The sequence below is a fragment of the Martes martes genome, assembly GCF_963455335.1.
Source record: "Martes martes genome assembly, chromosome: 5".
Taxonomy (NCBI): Eukaryota; Metazoa; Chordata; class Mammalia; order Carnivora; family Mustelidae; genus Martes; species Martes martes.
Genome location: NC_137892.1, coordinates 137,812,980 through 137,833,291, shown reverse-complemented (window position 1 = coordinate 137,833,291; position 20,312 = coordinate 137,812,980). Strand labels below are relative to the sequence as shown.

At 44.1% G+C, this 20,312-nt stretch overlaps 2 protein-coding genes across 2 annotated transcripts in view; one reads left to right on the top strand and one right to left on the bottom strand.

Moving 5' to 3' along the window:
* Positions 1-5,587, bottom strand: part of LMBRD2 (LMBR1 domain containing 2) — a 39,856-nt gene extending 34,269 nt beyond the window's left edge. Inside the window, exon 1 of the mRNA XM_080804871.1 lies at positions 5,226-5,587. The gene's annotated coding sequence lies outside the window, so the exon portion shown is untranslated. The remainder of the gene's footprint in view (positions 1-5,225) is intronic.
* Positions 5,588-5,671: 84 nt separating this feature from the next.
* The window catches only part of SKP2 (S-phase kinase associated protein 2), a 34,004-nt gene continuing 19,363 nt past the window's right edge, over positions 5,672-20,312 (top strand). The window contains exons 1-4 of the mRNA XM_080803954.1: positions 5,672-5,943; positions 6,427-6,698; positions 17,629-17,740; positions 20,153-20,296. Coding sequence (XP_080660080.1) covers positions 5,900-5,943; positions 6,427-6,698; positions 17,629-17,740; positions 20,153-20,296 — 572 coding nt within the window. The 5' untranslated portion in view covers positions 5,672-5,899. The remainder of the gene's footprint in view (positions 5,944-6,426; positions 6,699-17,628; positions 17,741-20,152; positions 20,297-20,312) is intronic.

Below are 20,312 nucleotides of genomic sequence, written 5' to 3'. Positions count from 1 at the left end.
AGCAGGGATGTGGCCCGAGTCTCCTACACGTGAGTCAAGGGCTACATAACAGCAAAACTCAATTGCAGGCAGTGATTCAAGGAGGCTACCAGATTCCCCCAGCCTAGAGGAAAGGTGAGATCCACAGGGACTTTAGAGATGTCAAAAGGGACAGGGTTGGGGTCTAAGGGAGTACACATATGAAACATATGGGACAAATATACTCCAAAATGCTAACAGTGGTTGTCATAAAATGGTAAAGAGATTATTTCTATTTTCTTTTTGTGCTTTTGTGTTTGTGTGGGCTTTTAATTTTAAATAATGAACATTAATTATTTTGTAATTTTAAAATTATTTAAAAATCAATGTAGTAATATGAAAGTGAAATGAGGAAATGAGAAATTCTGCTGCTGGTGTTAAATGCCTAAAGTTACAACTATTTTAAAATACAAATGTTTTGTTATAATGTGGTAAACCCAGGTTCCAAATCCCATTGTATAATTTTATGCAATTTAAGCAGTTAAGTGAGGATAAATAATCATCTCACACAGGTTGCTATGAAGATCAAATGAGACACAAAAGTAAAAAACCAAATAGGAGTTCTAGAAACAGAGCAGGTCCTCAAAAATGCTAGCTGCTCATCTCCACCTCCTTCATATCATGTGCTTCTAGAAGATAACAGTTGCTTCAACAGTCTCAAAGCAAAGCTTTACACTAAACAGCTTCCTCTCCCACCATCCTCCCAAAATATGAATGGATACCAAATGCTTTTTGCTTCTCATTCTCTGTGGTTACCACAGCTTGGGCCCACCCTGATTCTTATAAAACAAAAAAATTATCTTTGCTCCAAGAAACTGCTCCCCTTGCTTCTCTTGACAAATTGGGATTACCTCTCTAGGTCTACAAGGTAGCTCAAACACCCCTTCAACTCTCTTGTAAAGAGACAGAACATATCTAAGAGCCATGTCAAGAAGGTGTATCAGATACACCAATGTCTGTAGAAAGACAATGCCATTCTTCTAGGCACATGACAAAATGGAGGTGGATTAAAATGAATCATTTGCTGACCTGCAACCATGCACAGCTGTGCAAAAATATTCTCAAGGGCAAAAGAGGAAATATGCCTCTGACCACAAAAGTGGTCCTTCTAGTAATATTCCTCAAATATTAAAATAACGTGTTTAGGCTAACTGGCAAAAATCAAAGAAGAATATGCAAAAATTTGGAGGCAAATCAAAATTTGGTTCCATGTGATTAGAAATTGAAAGAGAAATTCAAAGCTATCATAGGTTGGCCTTAATTAACACCACAGCAGCAAAAGAAAAATTTACCCAAAATCAAAATGCCAGTTCATTCATTCTAATTTTAGTGTCTGATGTCCAGACCTAGTCTACCTTTCAGAATACTAGTTCTGAAAGTCTTTAAACACATAAAATCCAATTTAGCCCCCTACCAATTATTAAGTTACTGTACAGTGCCTTTCAAATGCCTTTCATAATTAGCTCACTAATGTCACTGCCTTGGGGTACGGTTTACCAAGTACTTTACAGCTGATAGTGGTTTTTTTTAGGCTAAACACACCTTAACTGGAAAATTTACAGGTTAAGATAATTTTGGAACTTGAAGCATCCCCCACGTATCTTCAAAAAGAAAGAAGGAAAAGACAAGGAAGGATGAAACGAAAGACTTGTGGTAGCAACTGAACAAAAGAACACAGACAAAACTTTTGTCCAAAACTAAGGTTCTGAAGGTGAATGAAAAATTTCTAGCCAGAACCTCATGACATATGAGAGTCAGACTATGCTAAGTTAAGTAGGTATCTTTATTCAGATATGTGAAATAATAAAAACTAGCAGACAACTCAAGATCTTAATAATGAAAAACCGAAAGTATTAGAACTACATCTGAGTGCTGTGAAAGTCAACAATTGTCTACTACCAATAAAAAGTGAAATCTTCTGAATATAACCACCATTAGTCCCTGTCTAAGGATTCCAAGTAAAAAGAGGATTCAGCTTGGGATATACAGAGAATACCACAAGAGAATGTGGTGCCCACTCTAAAAATACAAAATAGTTGTAATATTTTTTGAAGCCACTCTCCAAAAATGAGCTGAGTTGCTAAACCAACCAGGTAAACTGAATTCCAAAGTGTGACAAGCCCTTCTGAAGAAAGACATGTACAAAGTGCTTAACCTTTGGTAAGACATGAGAGAAAGGGAGCAACCACGTAAGCAAGTAAGCAGAAAACAATTGGAATTATAATGGTTTCTTAAAGATTTCACATAAAGAGATTACAAGACTTATTTTGATAATTAAAGGATAATCCTTAGAACCCTTCTTAATAAAACAATTTTTAAAAAAAGAACAGCTACCATTTAGTATGAGTTTACTAGATGCCAAGCATTACGCTAGCTGTTAACATACTTTATCAGACTAGACCGCACAAACCAGTAAGAAAGGACTATTGGTATTCTTGTTTAATAGAGGAGAAAAGGATACAGAGGGAGCCAGTAGTTTGTCCACATTCCCACACAGCCGGTGAGTGGCAAAGCTGGGATTCAAACCTATTCATCCTAACTACTACTCGGATACTACAGTCTTTTTTCAAATCCAGACATACCTTCTTAATGCAATTTAAATTGTTTAAATAATTTCTTTTGTTTGGTTTTCACAGTGAACAAATTAGAAACATTCTATTAGTTATTCCTTTAGACATATCAAGATAGAATGCTAGAAAAGTCATGTTTAATATAGAATTTAGTGAAGTCTTTTCACCTCTCAGGTAAGAATGCTATATTACTTACAGGTAATATATGACTCTAATTTACATGGGGAAGGTAGAAAAGAAAACACAGAGCAAATTAGAATAGGGAAAGAACCCTTCTGTTCTTGCTCCAATCTGTCCATCACAGACAGCAATAAACTAGAGATACAAAGATCTACCTTAAAAATAATGGAAGAAAGATACTTTTGAAATTTGACTGGCAGGTAGAAACTTCTTGCTATATAATCGTCGTTGGTCTTTTGTTCCCCCAAGCTAACTAACATTAAAAAAAAAAAAACCCCAAAGAAATCTTTAAGATTTATTTCATGCTTTGATGGAACTAAGGAGAAAAGCACATCACTCTTCTATTTAAATACAATCTCTTTTGTTGTATTTGATTTTCAAAAAGAACACTAATATACTACAGAATATACACACAGTTTACAGTGAAATGTAGTTTCCAGTCCTTTTTGGCCCCTCCTGTGCCCTTGTAAAATTGACCATTTTCTCTCTTTTACAACAAACACTTTCCCAATTTACAAAGTTGCTCTGTATTCTACCTCAAGCTTCCAAAGAGTACTAAAAATTTCTCTAATGTCATTTGCAGAGATTAAAATATATATATATATAATTCATTTGTCCTAGATACTGATCTAGTAATTCTAGTTTCAGAAATTTAAGTTACACCTCTCACTAAATGGGAGGTGGGTATGCTTAATCTTGCTTCTTGAGAGCAAGATTAAATCAATGAAATTAACCAAGAAAAAAAAAATCCATATCAGTAGGAAACACAATTTAATTCTTGAAGAGACCAGACTGCAATATCTATGTAGCTAGTAATCTCATCTCTTCAATAGACACAATTCCTTATATCAAACTCCCATGTACCAATTTAAACTTTTAATTACTATATAAAGAGAACAGCCATGATTAGAATAATGCAGAAAAAAAAAAAGTATTCCTATTTCAGCAAGCTAAAGTATTTTTGTTACCAGGACAAACTGTTAGTAAAATATCTATTCTAGAATTTGAGGACTGATTTTCAAAGTTGACAGGCTTTCTTTGAAGTCCTATAGAGGGCTTCCTGCCCATCAATTCAGCTATTTCAAGTATTCTGAGAACTAGAAATGTTCCCTGGTTCCTAGGAAACTACTTGCTGAAACCTACTACCAGGATATTTCTCATCTTTAAGTTTAAAACCATCCCATTAGATCTTCCTATCTATAAGATCTACTTTATATATCAAAACTTTGTTTATTCTCATCATGGTATTTAAAATATTTTTTCCTTGTTTCTTTCTCCTCCATTAGTGTATACACTCCATCTCACTTTCTTAAGACTATAACTTTTTAAAATATACAATTACGATCTCCGATGAGTTGCAATTTTAAGGGAAAGGATGTAGATTTCAAAGGAAGGCAACTTCTTTCTCCTTAGCCAAAGTAACATAAAGGTAATTTTATGTAAAAAAATCAGAATATTGCACTTAACAGCATTTCCCATAACAACAGTTTAATGAATTGTGAACATTCAGCCTATTTTTACCTAGTTTAAATCAGCTTGTGAGCATATCCCTTCCTTACACCAATTTCACTTATTTTCAAGAAAAAAACTAAAGATTCATGAATACCTTAATCAAGAAGTGGTCACTTTCCAAGCTAAGCACCGAGCCTGAAACCAACACATACCCTGGCAAGAGGTTTAATTCCAGCACAAAGCGATATCATTTTTTAATGGTCTGTCATACTGTTTTTTAAGGTATGTCATACTGCATACTGAAGTAATAACTCTAATATTTTTGTGATGACGTGGGTCTGCTTACTCCTGAACTTTATAAATCCTCTCCATTTTTATGAGGGTTGGAATTTATTCCCCTCCTCTCTTCGACTGTTTTCCAGGGGTCACGGTTATGGTACAGCGTGCACAATGGATTTCGCATGGTCATCCTACCTCAGAATATGGCACACTCCCTCCTCTAACCGCCTCCAAACTCTTCCCGGAGGAGACAGGCTAAAAGCAGCTCGCTTTTAGACGGCGACGCAACCAGACGTAGCCGGTTGAACGCAGGCGACCGAATGGCTTCGCCGGTGGCCCGTAGCGCTGCGCTTTTGCAAACACACGGTCACCTTATTTGTTCCCGTGCTGGCATTTGTGAAGCTCGTCGAGGCTGCGAGGGGATGCGCAGCTTTCCCTCCGCGCACAGGAACCACTGTGTTCTCCCGCTCGCCTAAAATCAAACCACCGCCTCTCGCTCGAACTGCGCTTCGGTTTACACTACGCTTTCACAAGCGTTATCTGACTTGACCCTCACGCCAAGCGTGTTCTCAAGATAAGCCTCGAAGCCGCGGTGCCTATTTTGCTGTTGAGGAAGGAATCCTGTGCACAGACCCAGTGCTAAGGGTCACTCTCTCCCCGATGGAGGAAGCAGCTTCCCGGCGGAGGGGACAGCAAGTGTGACGCCCGCGGCCCGCATCCTCTCACCTGGCCGGCGGACCCGGTTACCGCCTCCTATCAGTGGCCGGGAACGTAGGCCCGCGGTAGCGGCTGCTCGGGGTCTCCGAGGTCCTCTCGATCTCCGCCTGCGCTCGGCCTCAGACCCCAGACCCCAAAGTGCCTCACGCTCTCGCCATCAGGCTCACCGTCCGATCTTGCCAGACAGCGTCTGCAAGGACCGGGAAACTCCGCGCTCGTCACAACCGTCCAGGATCTGGGACCTACAGTCCGAGGCGACGGCGCTGACGATCACTAAAAGGCCTGCAGTCTCCGGGGGGATGAGGAAAACCCGTCCCCAGTCAAGCGGCTGACATTTCCCAGCCAGCCGCAGCACCGCCCACTTCCGCTTCCCCGCCTACCCCGGTGGGTAGTCCAGCCTCTCAGCCGCGGGGGGTTGTGGGTATCTCGAAGGCGGGTAAAGTAGCGAGGAAGGAAGTAGGGGAGAGCCAGCCGGACTAGGCAGACCTGAAACTACAGTTCCCAGCAGGCAGCGAGGCCGCAGACGGCTGCGGCGGAGGAGAGCGAGTAGAAGAGCCCTGCGCGCGCGGCGAAGATGGAACGTTGCTAGAGTTCGCGGGTCTTGCTGCTGGGGGTCGGATCTGCACGCCGTGAGCCGCCGCGCGCCAAAGCGGGAATCCCGGAGGCTAGCAGTTCTGCAGTTAATGCACGCATTTAAAACTCCAGAACCTGTGGACGCCATGCACAGGTAACCCGATTGCAAAAGGGGGCAGCGAGTGAGTGAACCGTCTCAATTCTTTTAGGCCGCGAACATTGCTGCTTGCTAATATTGTTACAAATGCTGTAACGTGAATAGTTGCTTAGCTCTTTCTTTGGGAAGGCGTGGGTGACTGGGTGCTTTAGTGCGGTGATCAGCGTGCGATTTTATTTGCCTTCCGTGTTGCGCTTTCCTGCTGCTCTTTTCATCGTTGTGCCCTCCCGCTCGTGTGTTCCCTCCACTTTAAGACATTTTTGAGGCCTTCTCCGTGATCGTAAATCCAAAAGCCTTTTTGATTTTCGGTTATTTTCTCTTTCCTTAGAAACTCGCCTCCGGCACTTAAAAGCGATTCCATGAGACGCTGTGAAAGTTCAGCGCATTCATTGCATAACTTGCAGTTTCATTTAGGCCTATCTTTCAATTACTTACGGGTGTGCTTTTGAAAGAAACCGGGGCTGTTGTGCATTTTTCCAGGAAACACCTCCAGGAGATTCCCGACCAGAGTAGCAACGTTACCACCAGCTTCACATGGGGATGGGATTCTAGCAAGACTTCTGAACTGCTCTCAGGCATGGGGGTCTCGGCCCTGGAGAAGGAGGAGGTGGACAGTGAGAATATCCCCCAGGAACTGCTTTCCAACCTGGCCCACCCTCAGAGCCCTCCCCGAAAACGGCTGAAGAGCAAGGGGAATGAAAAGGACTTCGTGATAGTCCGCAGACCTAAGCTAAATCGAGACAACTTTCCAGGTGAGGTACGAGGGTAAAACTGTCGGTCACATAAGAGGTGGATTGAAGTATTTTATTGGTAATCTTTGTTCAGCGATCTTTAGGAAGGCACGCTTTTAAAATTGCCTACTTCTGAAGTCGTTTTTCAAAGAAATGGGACAACTGGTCACTGAAATCTGAAGGAATCTTGGTAGGTATATATTTTCAGGTGCACAGTTGACTTTTAACCTATGTGAAATTTTAACCCAGGAGAAGACATTCCTGCCTCTTTCCTTTGAAGGGAATCTGCATGTTCAAAGGCCAGCTCGGTGCCACTGATAAATGGGGACATAAGCAGTAATCTTGCAGGATTTTTTTGTTTGTTTATATTCTGCTGCTGTATAGCCTTGACTGAGTTTGTTGCCATAATTGCTTTAGTTATTTGTCAAAGGACTGCTAAAGCGAGTGTTAAACTAAGTGTAGGGACTTATATCCCCAGGAACCTCCCAAGCGGATTTTTCTGGTATGCTCTGTCTCCATTACTGCCAGCATTATGTTCAGTCACCCAACCAGAAACCTGAGGGTCAGTCCCTTCCCACCATCCTCCAGCATCCAACCAGTCATTGAATCTTTCCGTCTTGTCTCCTAGATGTTTTTCAAACTCTTATTATCTCTTGCCTGAATACTGGAATGGACTCATAATTCCAGTCTTATCCTCCACAGATCCACTCCCAGAGCTAGAGCGAGCGGACTGACTAACATGTAGAACTCACCATATCATTTCCCTCTTTTTTTTTTTTTTAAAGAGGACTTTTTTTTTTTTTTTTTAGATTTTATTTATTTATTTGTCAGAGAGAGAGAGAGCGCGAGCACAGGCAGACAGAGTGGCAGGCAGAGACAGAGAGAGAAGCAGGCTCCCCGCCGAGCAAGGAGCCCGATGTGGGACTCGACCCCAGGATGCTGGGATCATGACCTGAGCCGAAGGCAGCCACTTAACCAACTGAGCCACCCAGGCGTCCCATCATTTCCCTCTTTGATAGCTCCCCGTCCTCAGCCTTCTCCAACAGGTCAATGAGTGCCTCCCAGAATGGAACAGAGCCCCAATAGTACAAAAAGCCATAGAGTGATAGGGTAAACACAGTGCAGTGACTTGGGGTTATCAGCTTTTCTTGCCAGTAAGTCATCTAAAACAATCCTGCAGATATTTGCTGAGCACATGCTATGTGGGGGCATTGTTTTTGGTGTTGGGGATAAGGCAGCGAACAAAATCTGAACATTCCTGCCCTCATGAAATTTCTGTTCGAGAGAGAGGATGCAAGGAACATAATAAAGGTGGTTTGTAGTATGTTAGAAGGTGATAAATGCTGTGACCAAAATCAAGTACAGAATAAGCCAAGAGGGATTGGAAGTTCTGGGGTGGGAAGATGGATTGCAACTTTAAGTAGGGTATGGAGGGAAGGCCTCACTTAGACACAAGCTTTTTAATCAAAAGCATATCAAAAGCATGAGGAAATGTGCCGTGCATATATCTTCTTGGAGAAGAGAGCTCCAAGCAGAGGACAAAGTCAGTGCAAAAACCCTGGGGCAGAAGCATGTCATGTCTGCTTAATTAAGAAGGAAGCCATATGGGACACCTGGGTGGCTCAGTTGGTTAAGCCGCTGCCTTCGGCTCAGGTCATGATCCCAGGGTCCTGGGATCGAGTTCCGCATCGGGCTCCTTGCTCGGCAGGGAGCCTGCTTCTTTCACTGCCTCTGCCTGCCTCTCTGCCTGCTTCTGTGTACTCTCTCTGTCTCTCTTTCTCTCTGGCAAATAAATAAAATCTTTAAAAAAAAAAAAAAAGGAAGCCATATATGGAATGAGCAAAGGGGAGAGTAGTGGGAGATGGGGCTGGAGGTGGTGGTGAACAGAGTTGTGATAGGACATTTTAAAAGGACACACTGATGTGTTGGGATTAAACTGTAGGGGGGGGTCAAGCGCAGAAGCTTGGAGATTTGTTAAGAGGTGTGGCAGTGGTAATAACTGTGCTCAGATTCTGGATGAATTCTGACATTAGAGTTGACAAAATTAGGAGGCTATTAAAGTAGTCTGTAGAGGAGGTGATTAAAGCCTAGACAGGAATTGAGTGGGTGATAGGGGAGAAGAGACAGATTAAAGAAATGAAGTCTTGCAGAGCCACGGTAAATAAGTATATTCCTCAGTTCTCCCACCTGACGTTTGATGAAGGGTTGGTTGGTTGCTTTGCTTTAAAAAAACAAAAACAAAAAACTGTTGTTTGGGGGTTTTGACTTTCATTGGGAAAGAGAACCTACAGATTAAGGTCTGGAAATCTACATCAGGAAGGGGTGAATTAATTAGAAAGGCAATAAGGAATTGTGAAGTCAGACAGATCTGACTTTACATCCTAATTCTGCTGTTTACCAACCTTGGGAAGTTATTTAAGCTCTCTGTACCTTTGTTTCTTTGTGAAATGGAATAATAATGCCCACGTCATATGTTGGTGTGAAGATTAAGTGAGAGAGTGCACATAGAGCTCTTAGCGTGCTGTGTGCATGTAACACACGGTAAGTAACCCCAGTTAATCTGGTCAAAATTTCTGACACTCATTTTGAAGCCACTTCACTTTTTCTTTTGTCCTTAATCCTGTTTACCTGACCTTGTTAGTGTAAGAATTTTTTTTTCCTCAAAATTTAACGTTCATGTTACTTTTAGTGTCTCGAGGGCAGCACTGGCAGTTTGGTTCTTGACCAACTAAATGTAGTGAAAGACACTTCCTGCTAAGATGAGCAGGTTTTGATTCATTTGCCCAGTGCCCGTGGCTTTTAGACGTTGAGCGTGATTCCTGTGTGTTCTTCCACCGTCATACCCAGAGAAAGACATATAAATAAAAAAGTCATTTTTTCATCCAGGCATTACAAAAGATGAAGGGATGGTTGCTGGTTTGTAGAAAATTCCTAGTAAAGCTGAGGAGAAAAGACAATACGTACTAAGAGAAGCTCACAGCAAAAGATGGCGGCTAAAACAGTAGCATTCAATGAGCCTTTCAGGTAGTCAGTGCTCTAGGAGGCCAGAGGAAGGAAATCCCTTGTGCCGAATTGAGCCAGGTGCGGCTTCCCAGGTGCAGAAGGGCTTCCAAGGGGATTCCCAGTAGATGTGAACCATCTTTCTCCTCCTCCTCCTTAGCACATGTGGAGGCTCTGGGGGAAAGAAAGATCTGGAAATGGTCCAGTCGGTAAGTCTAGATTGTTAAAATTGACCTCAAGTATACATGTCTGAAGTGAGAGGAGGAAAGAGAAATAAAGTTTTTGTGTTTGTTACTACCTAAGAGAGAGGCAGAGGGAAACTAATTGCATACATCATATGTGCATGGTATTACCCAAAATATGGCTTGGTTAATTGGTGTGGGGAGGTAGATTCACTGATGCAAGAGGGACAGCTGGGCTAGAGGATTCCCAGTGGGCCTCCAGTGTATCTGGATCATGATCAGCTTGGGGGGGGGGGGGTTGGGTTGTCTGCAGTTGTCAAGACAGGTGGCTAAGAGCTCTGCCAGGATTAGGGTAGAAGAGGCCACACCTGCTTTATGTAGCGATCTGATGACAGGGGCCCTGGGCTATGAGTTTTTCCTGGTTCTTCACTCATCAGTCTCCCTGCAGGCCCCATACCAGACCCACACACATCTGGCAACTAAATCCTCGCCATCGTTTTATTTGGGAAGATAAAAAACTGTGTGGCAAAACCGTATGAGGACAGGTCTGTGTGGCCCTCTGGGTGAGTGGATGGAAGGAATTGGCAGTAGGTGACTCAGTCATGAGGTTAATAAGAGGCACAGAGAGGACATCACTCGCAGTCGTTAAATGCTGTCTTGGTCCCTTTTCTCCCTACCCCTTCTCTCCCCACAAACAAGAGGGCCATGAAAACACTGGTGAACTAATTTGTTGATTAGCTTTTTCATGGCTGTTAACCTGCTTGACATTCCAGACCCTGAAATGGTTCTCAGAGTGGAGACTCTGAAGTTTAGTGTCTGCTGATATCCCCGAAGGAACTTGTTCAAAGTGCAAAATTCCTGAGATTCTGATCCAAGAAGTCATCGTGCCTGGTTCCTGAGAATCTGCTTTTTAATGTCCCCAGGCAAACATTTTTCCTCCAGTTTTTTTTTTTCCTTCCAACCAGTAATAAATGTATTTTACATTGTAATCCTGGGTGTGTGCCAGAAACAGAAATTTCACAAAACTATATTTCCCCTTACTAAGATAATATCCTGTTCCATTCCATTCTTTCCAAACAGTGCTGCTCAAACTAAATTGATTTCATGAGTCACCAGTGAATCTTAGCCTACAACTCCCAAAGCTCAGCCCTGTAAGAGCCATATTTATGGGGCCCTGGGAGGCATCTTTTCTTTGCCCTGTAGCTTCCTTTCATTTGTTCATTCAGCAAGTATTTATTGAGCATTCTAGAGATTAGGAATACAGCAGTGACCATAACAGACCAAAGACCTGGCTCTCAGATCCCATATAGAGCATTTATATTATTATATTATTCTCTTAAGTCACAATTTCCATGGTTTCTCCACCGCTGTTCACACATTTCAGGGTTGAGCTAATCTCTTACGGATATAGAGGACTGGACAGAAGGGTCATTGAGGACCCTGTTTTTGTTTTGCTTGTGTTTTGCTTTTTTAAGTTCTGCCCACTTAGCCAAAACAAAACCAAAATACCAATTTTGTATGGTCTAGTGTTTTTATGATTTGTGGGCAAAAGAAGGAAAACTCATCCCAGCATGGCAGAACGTTTGTGTTTTCCCAGAAAGCAAGCCTAGGTTAATACTTCAAACAAGTTAGCACAAGCAAACATAAAGTGTTTAAGTGTTTAAACATAAAAAAATTAAAAAGAAAAGGTAAGTGTGAACACAAGTGCCTGCTTTTTCTTCAAGTATAATTTGTGATATTCCAAGAAATAAATAAGCCAAGTAAGATGAGTAACCTAGACTGCGAAGATCTCACGCATTGAAGATTCTTCCCTAAGCCACTCTCCCTAGAGGATTTGAGGCATGGGCAGCAGTAAGGTTACAGACATGGACAGCTGGTTTGCACGTGAGGGAGAAGTGGAAATGATGGTGGCTAAGGATGATGACCAGCAGTTATGTTAATCTGGCCAGTTTTCGCCCCGTTCATGGCTCTGAAATAGGTTTAACTGCCTTCACGTAGTTGAATACTTGAGCTTGAATAATTTTTTCCTTTACTGCATGGGGCTGGTGTGCAGCCCTGGGGGGTTTAGAAGAGGCGAGTGGAGGAAAGCCCTGCTCTGGACTTTTCCATCCGCGCAGGCAAACAGACCAGACAGCAGAGTAGTCAGGCATCCAGGAAACAGATGGTTGATGTTTTGAGAATTCAATATGGCGAGTAAAATTAGATTAAGCCTATCACAAGCCTGGATCCCAGCCACTGGCGGTGGAGAACAGACTTCTGTTCCATCTGCTTGGACAGCAGCCGTTCTCAGGCTTCAGCCCTCCAGCCAGGAGCCCCCCAGTCAGTGGCCTGTGGTCAAACTGAGGAAGCCCTGGGCACTTGGCTGCCCTCTGAGGCCATGCATTTTCTTGGCCTTTGTTTCTCCCCTTGGGAGGCCCACTTGATAGCTCTCGGCATCTTTGTTTTACGCCTTCTTCCAGCCAGCCCTCCCTCCCTCACCCTGTTTGAGTTCGTTTTCCATAGCAAGTCAGGTGTGATTCCTAACCTTCCCTAACGTTGTAGAAAACATGAAGAACTCAGGCAGGGGAGAGCGTAGAATATTTGAGCCTCCTGTGGTCGAAAGGGCATCATTTGGAGTCAGACGTGGGGTTGAATCCCCAGCCTGACACTTACTGGTTGTGTGACCTCATCCCCTTTGTCACCGTTGCATCATCTTTTGAAGCGCCTGCCCCCATCTCAAAGACAACTCCTGTACTGATGTGGGGACATTACCTTTGTGTGCTGGGATTTGGTCTCCAGCCTCCTTCCCTGGACACCAATAGTGCTGTGTTGTTCCTTTGCAGGTACAGTCCCTGTCCTGTTCCCCGCCCTGCCCCCACACCCATGGCCAACCTCCCGACATCCGCCTCCTCTGTCTGCACCTGCACCTCGGGGTGTGGCCTTTTGGCCTGCTCAGACAGAGCCGCCCCAACTTTGCCTCCTGGCCCTGCCACCTAGTAGTTGAGGTCACCTTGGTGAGGTGATTCCACTCTGCTAGACCAATTTCCTCCTGGGTAAAATGGCCCTACTGAGTGCCCAGGGTTGCTGCGTTTAAGTCCGTGTGCTGGAATAAATGCTCGAGACGTTTTTAGGGTTTTCAAGTAAATGGCAGTTTTGAAGTGTTAGGTTTTGTGTTTGTTGAGTAGTTTGTCTCCAGGCGGGGCTGTTGGGCAAGGATCCGTGGCTCACACCCAGCTCCCAGCTCTGGTGCATTGATTAGGCACCCAGGAATTCTAGTTGAGTGGAGCCGTAGGCCAGCCTTATCATTTCACAGATGAGGAGACTAACTGGTCTTAATAGGCAGCGGTGGTCTTGCCCGTCTCTAGAATAAAGCTGGCATTCTTCTTTCGGGTGTCACTCATTCCTTTGTGAAGTGTCAGCTGAGTACTTTCTGACATTCATTGCCAGGCCCTCCCCTAGACACCAGGTGTGTGGTCGTGATTTGGTTAGCAGTTAACCAGTCACACAAATACAAAATCAGCACATTCACAAATCATCTAGCAAAGATTTACTGAATGCCTGTGGGCCGGGTATAGTGCTGTGTGCTGGGAATGCCTCTGGATTGGGGGGGCTACGACGGAGCCCTGGGTGTGCTTCTCTGAGAGGGTTACATTTAAGCTGAGATCCGAAAGGTGAGTAGGAGTTCTGGTGTTATTACTGGTGTGGCTTCGGTGTCCTCTGCAAACCTCTGCCTTCGTTGCTGGGGCTAATTTTCCTTCTAGCATTTTCATTTCTTAGCTCATATTGTTCCAGTTGTTTTGATTTCTTATGTGTTCCCAATAAAATAAGCACTAAGTTCATTAATTTATTTCTCCCGCCCTCCCCTTCACCACAAGCCTCCCTAATTTCCTTTCCCGCCATCTTTAGTGGCCGCGTGCACCCCATTCGGAGCTCCACACGCTTTTATATGCCGAAGGCTGTCTCCTGCATGCAGATGTGCCTGCTTGACGCCTCCCTTGGCAGGCCTCTGGGAGGTTAATATGCTTTCCTGTTCCCTGAACCCCCCCATCCAGTGACTGACAGGCGTTGGTGGATTAATACCACAGCACCCATGCCCTCAGTTGGGACAGCTCTGGGGCAGGAGCTGTAGGGTCTCCTGGAGTCCCCAGAGGACTTGAACTCCTCTTGGCGATGGCGATAACCTGCTTTTTAACATACCCTGCATTGGCTTCCTTCCCTCCCATATCTCTTCACTTGCAAGTGCTTCCTGGAATTACTTACCAAATAAACTTCTTGAATTCATGTTCCCCGGATCTCCTTCTGGGGATCCCAAACTTAAGTAAAGCACTGTTTGGGGCTCCTGGTGAATCATACCACATAGCCCTTGTCCAAGTAAAACCTTGTGTGTTTCCAAGCAGCTGAAAATTCTAAGCAGCATTGAAAAGAAAGGTCCTCATGGAAGGCAAATGCACAGATTTAATGGTGAGAGGAGAGAAAGAGTCAAGACAGAGAAAGAAGTTTGACTCTCTGCTTGATCTCTTCCTTTACATTATTTAATCCTCACAGGTAACTGCTTTGCAAAATAAATCCCTTTATTCCCATTCCTACAGATGAGGAAATTGAGCCCAAGGGATTGGGTAACTTGCCCAAGCTTCATGGACTTGGGCACCAGAGGTGCGTTCCCACAGTTCTCCAAAACGGGGATGCCGAGCACCTGGTGCCCCGATGGGCTGACGGGTCATAGTGCAGCCTAACATACTAGATTTGAAATAACTAAGTGTGTCATCTCTTGCCAAATCACCCGCTAGAATCTGATCTACAGGAGCAAGAGGCAGGAGAGGTCAGGGAGTTAAGAGTTAATAGAAGGAAAACTTAAAATGCTGTCTGTCAACTTTTTTCCAATTTGGGAGGCAGAGTAGGAGCCCTGTTTGAGACCCTCTGTCCTCTATCCATGCTGAGCTTGGAGGAGCCTTGTGATGATGGAGGGTTGCTGCAACACTGAGAAGGTTCTGGGACCTCTCCAGCTGCTTCCCCAGGCTGTGATCCAGGGTCAGTAGGGATGGGCTGCCATCTTCTGTTTACACCTGGTTGCAGGGCTATAGTGATTCATTTTGTCCTCCAGAGAGGGACGGTAGGCATTTATGAGCAACTGCATATCTCCTCATTTTTCAGTAGAGGCCACTTCCTCCAGGACGGCTTCCCTGATCACTGTTCTACCACCACACACTGCACAGCACTGCACCATGAACCCCGCTGAGCCCATCATGATACTTCACTGAAATTTCCTGTTTGTGTCTCAAACCCTGAGCTGGCCATCCCTTATGCCTCTTTATAGAACAGACACGTGCTCATACTACCTGTTCAGTAAATCTGTGCATGGACAGATGTATCAGACATTGCTCTAGTTCCTGGAAATACAAAGATTTTTTTTTTTTTTAAGTCATTTTTTTGCTCTTCAGAACTCACGGCCCAGCAGGAGCAGGGGCTAAACAGATGAGTAAGTACATAATAAAATTGTGGTTAAAGAACAAAGTGACTTGTTCTTGGTGATGTCACAGGAAGCCTTCCATAGGCATTGGGGTTTTAACAGCAATTTGATTTTAAATCAGTAGCCATCAGGGGCAGGCACAGTGTGCATAGGGCTATGGAGATGTGGCACAGAACGACTCATTCTGAGAATTACAAGTAGGTCCAAATGGCTGGAGCACATCGCTACATAATGAACTGAGACAAATGAGTGGGGCCTTGATGTGAAGGCTTTGAATTTCACACCCAGCAGTTTGGACTTCAGGCTACGTACATGGGGGGCACCACTGAAAGGTTCTAATTGAGGGAAGGTCCTGATTGTTTTAGAAAGATTGCCCAAGGGTCCCATCTGGAGGCAGCAGGTGCATCACCTTCCTCAAGGCTTTTTTCCATCAAGTCCTCTGCAGAGTCTGGCCGGCTGTGCTGGTGCAGTTAATACTGACACCTTTTAGATGGGGAGGGCGGTGTGTTAGTCATCAGGGTTCTGCAGAGACGCCGAACAAATAGGAGACATAGGGAGATTTATTACAAGGAATTAGTCATGCAGTGATGGAAGCTGGGAAGTCCCAAGGTCTGTGGTCCAAAGGCCTAAGAACCAGGAGAGGAGATGGTTAAATTCCGAGTCCAGCTCTGAGGGCAGGAGGAGAGCCATGTCCCGGCTCAAAGGCAAGGACGAAGCCTGTTCTCCCTTCGTCAGTTGTTCTCAACAGCCTTGGACTGGATGAGCTCTGTGCGCATTGGGGAAGAGAATCTTATTTCTCAGTTGATGGACTTAGATGTTCATCTCATGCAGGAACACCTCACAGAAACACCCAGAATAGTGTGGAACTAAACTGCTGGATACCTCTTGACCCAGTCAAGTTGACACACAAAGTGAACCATCACAGAGGGAAGAGGATAGGCTCGGTGTACAAGAGCGACTGGGGGCAGAGGGAGACGGGGGAGGCCAGTTACTGAACTAACCTCAGCACTCAGCTGCTTCAGTGCCTACTCATTTCCTTCTTGACCATTGTCCTGTTGTCCTGATCTTGTTATTCTGTATGTTCATACGTAAGAGTTCTATTTAGAAATTGTTTTTATAAGACAAAACTTAATCTTAAAGTATCTACCTTTTTTCCCTCCGGTTTTTTTGTTTTTTTTGTTTGTTTATTTGTTTTAACACAGAGCCCAAGCAATCCTTTTAGAACTTCCCATGCTCAGAACCCTCTAGTTGTTCCTCATGACGTTCAGAGTCACAGACAGAGTCCTCATCATGGTGTAGAAAGTTCTGCATGACCCGGCCCCTCTCACTTCTCTACCTTATCCTCTATCACTGCCCCCTCCCCGCTCTTCCTGCTGTTCCTCAAAGCAGACATGCTGTTCCCTGTATCTAGAACATACCCTGGGTACTCACAGGGCTAACTCCCTCACTTTGTTCAATCCTTTGCTCAGTGATCCCTGATCTCGGTCAGGCCTTCCTTGGCTGAAATTTGTTGAAATTTTTGAACACTGGTCCCATACCTTCTATGCTGTCCTTTACCCTGCTTAATTTTTCTGCATAGCATGAATCCAGTCTTTACATATCATTTAATTTACTTATTTTTTTTAATGTGTGATTATTTCTTCCCACTAGAATGTAAGCTCCATGAAGCTAAAAGTGGTTTGTCTATCTGATTTCCTGCTCTCTCTCCAGCACCTGAAGTGCTTCCTGGCCCCATAGGAAGCAGAGAGGTACATGAGACCACCGTTTGGATGTTGCACTTGTAGGCAAATTGACTTCTAAATGCTTTCTGTAAATCTGAAAGAAGGAGGAGACTTCATTTGCCTTTTAGATAAAGTCACTACTCAATAAATCCACCACGAATCCACTTCTGAGAGAAACAAGGCATTTCTTAGCGACCAGAGGCACCATGCCTTAGACATCGCTGTACACTCTCTGAGGGGGCGGGGACGTGGTCTGTACCACCCTTAATGCAGTCCTGGCCTAAAGTTGGCTAACAGGTGCTGAAGGCAAAAACAGTATGAAAAGTATTCTTGGTTTTGTCTTTTCTCCTTTGTGGAGAAAGTGTGGTGCTTACCACTGGGTACAGAGACCACGAGTGACAAGAAAAACAATTGTGGAATGAGTAATTCAATTTGTGTTAAATTCCCCTTTTAAATTCAACATTTGTGTGTATCCTGGTGTGTAAGGATATTCTTGTGTTTAAGTTTAGTATTATGTGTATCTTTGATGAGCATGGACTCAGTAAACTTGATTGGGTAAAAGAATATTGATGAGAAAGCACATCTTTTTTTCTCCCTTAAAGGTGTTTCGTGGGACTCACTTCCTGATGAGCTGCTCTTAGGAATCTTCTCCTGTTTGTGCCTCCCTGAACTCCTAAAGGTCTCCAGTGTTTGTAAGAGGTGGTATCACCTAGCGTAAGTATTTTTCAGCCCTCTCAGTATATATGTGGGGAAAGGGGAGGGCTATTTATTTATTCATTGGGGCCTGGTGAAACTAAAAACTAAGAAAAATGTAGTAGCAGAAAGAAAACTAGGTATCTTTGTATTTTTATTAATGATTAGTGTCTGCTTCTCAGTGGAAGGGAGGGGAGGAGTCTCCTGGAGGTATAAACTTACCCACCTCAGAAAACTTCTTTTTTCGGTATTCATGTGCTTATTGGATCCTGACTCTGGACCAGGCGACGCACCAGGAGTGGAGGGCTGCATGAAGGCCTGGCCACTCCCCACACAGGGGGCTGGGCAGTGAGTGCAATGGGGAGAGCAGTATTAGGACTCAGTGTGAACCCCCCATTTCTGACGCTCAACACTGTGGTGGGGGGGACGTACTTGACACTTCTGAGCCTTAGTCCCTCCCGTATATACAATGAGGTCAGAGTACCTTCCAGACAGGGCAGTGATGAGGGTAAAATCCCGAGATGCTGGCGCAGCGCCTGGCTCGTGGAAGCGTGGGGCGTGTGGTCGCCGATAGTCGTGGATGTCTTTGTTGGTTTGGGGGCACACCTTCAGGTTTGCACAGTGAGCTGCACGTGGAAAGTCTCGGTGCGCTGGAAGCAGTAACAGGCCAGAAGGGGTCGGGTGGGGGGAGGCTTTGTTTTCCAGTTGGAGCTTCTTCCATCTATTCCACTCGTCCTCTCCAGCCAACCAGCCACTAGCCATCCTGGGCACTTGAAGGCCGTCTGTGTCTGATCTCCCTCCACGTATCTGTGGCTCTCATTGTGAGATGGCAAGTGTCCCTTACCCTCCATTCAGGGCTCTGTAGGCAATAAGACATTACAGGCATTTCCAGTAGTGGGCTCCTTGCTTAGAAGACCCTGGGGGGCAGAAGGGTGTGCGTACCCGGAATGCTGGAACGCGTGGTGGTGGAGTTGCACTGATGCACTGATCCCTCCCTGAGTGACCCCGTAGTGATTTTCTTTTTCATCCAGGTGTCCTCTTCATGCAGAGTCTATAAATCCTCACCTCACTTGTCATATGAGTAACAGGTGGCATCTAGGAAGCACTGCCTTCTTAATCATAGAGGTCACGTAATGCCTTGACAATTACATCACGCAGAACTATTTCAGAGCCCAGCCAGTGGTCTGCTTATTTCAAGCAGTATTAAAAAATACAATTCTAGTAGGCATTTAAAATGTTCCCTCCTGTGCTTGAGCTCATGTTTTCTTTTTTTTTTTTGCTAAGTTGAATTAATCTGTGGCTGTTAAAGCTCCCTTATTATACTGTTCTGTACATTTTAGTACTTCATTTTTGCTTTAGAAAAACTATCCAAACTCTAAGTAATGTTTTTCCTCTCACATTAGTTCATACATATACATATATTTCTGTGCACACATACGCTTTTTTTTTGTAAGCTTAAAGGGTATTGTAAAACACCCAAATGCCTTTGTAGGGTTCCTTATTCCTCGTAGATATTTGATAGTCATATCTCTTAATCAAGTGTAGTTGACCCTTAAGCAACATGGGGGTTAGGGGCACTGACCCTCCTGCCCACTCAAAAAATCCACATGACTTTTAACTCCCCAAACACTTACTACTAAGAGACTGCTGTTGACCAGAAGCCTTACCCATGGCATGAACAGTCCATTAACACCTATCTTGTAAGTTATATGTACTGTATATTCTTATTCTAACAATAAAGGATGCTAGAGAGAAGAAAATGTTATTAAGAAAATCATAAGGAAGAAAAAATACATTTACAGTACTGGAAAAAAAATCTGTATGTAAGTGAACCTGCTCAGTTCAAGCCCATCTGCAAAGATCAGCTGTGGGGCTAACTTTCCTCCTTTTAGTTCTATTTCCACGTTACTTAGGGTAATTGTGGTAACTCATGTATGCTTTACAAAAACACCAATGGGATCGTTGAGGCCATTTCGAACCTACCTACCTATTCAGTAATCAATTAAGTGATTGGAGCAATCATTTTTTAAATTACTAAATTGTATCAAACACTGAAATTTTATACTGTGGTTCCAGATCATTCATTACATGGCTATGATAGCATTGAACCATCTGAAGGAAAAACATACAGATAGATATATGTATGTATGTGTGTCTGTGTCTCAGTGTGTATGTGTATGTGTGTATGTGTGTGCAACTGAAGGTGGAAGCTTATCCATGACATGAGCAAGAAATACTCATTTGTGTCTAAAAAAATACCATAGCTAGTTATATAGTCAGTTGTATCGTCTAGTTGTATAGTCAGCCCCAAACCGAAGCTTCCTTCAGAATCTGCTTCAGGGCGATTCGGTGGCCAGAGCCTCCTTGTGGCGGAGGAGCGGGGCCCTCTGGTATCCAGTCCCTCAGCTTACTAAGGTCCCCCTTCTTTTCCAGGTTTGACGAGTCTCTGTGGCAGACTTTAGACCTCACAGGTAGAAACCTGCACCCTGATGTGATCGGTCGGTTGCTGTCTCGAGGAGTGGTTGCCTTCCGCTGCCCACGATCATTTATGGATCAACCATTGGTGGAACATTTCAGGTAAAAAAGGAAAAGC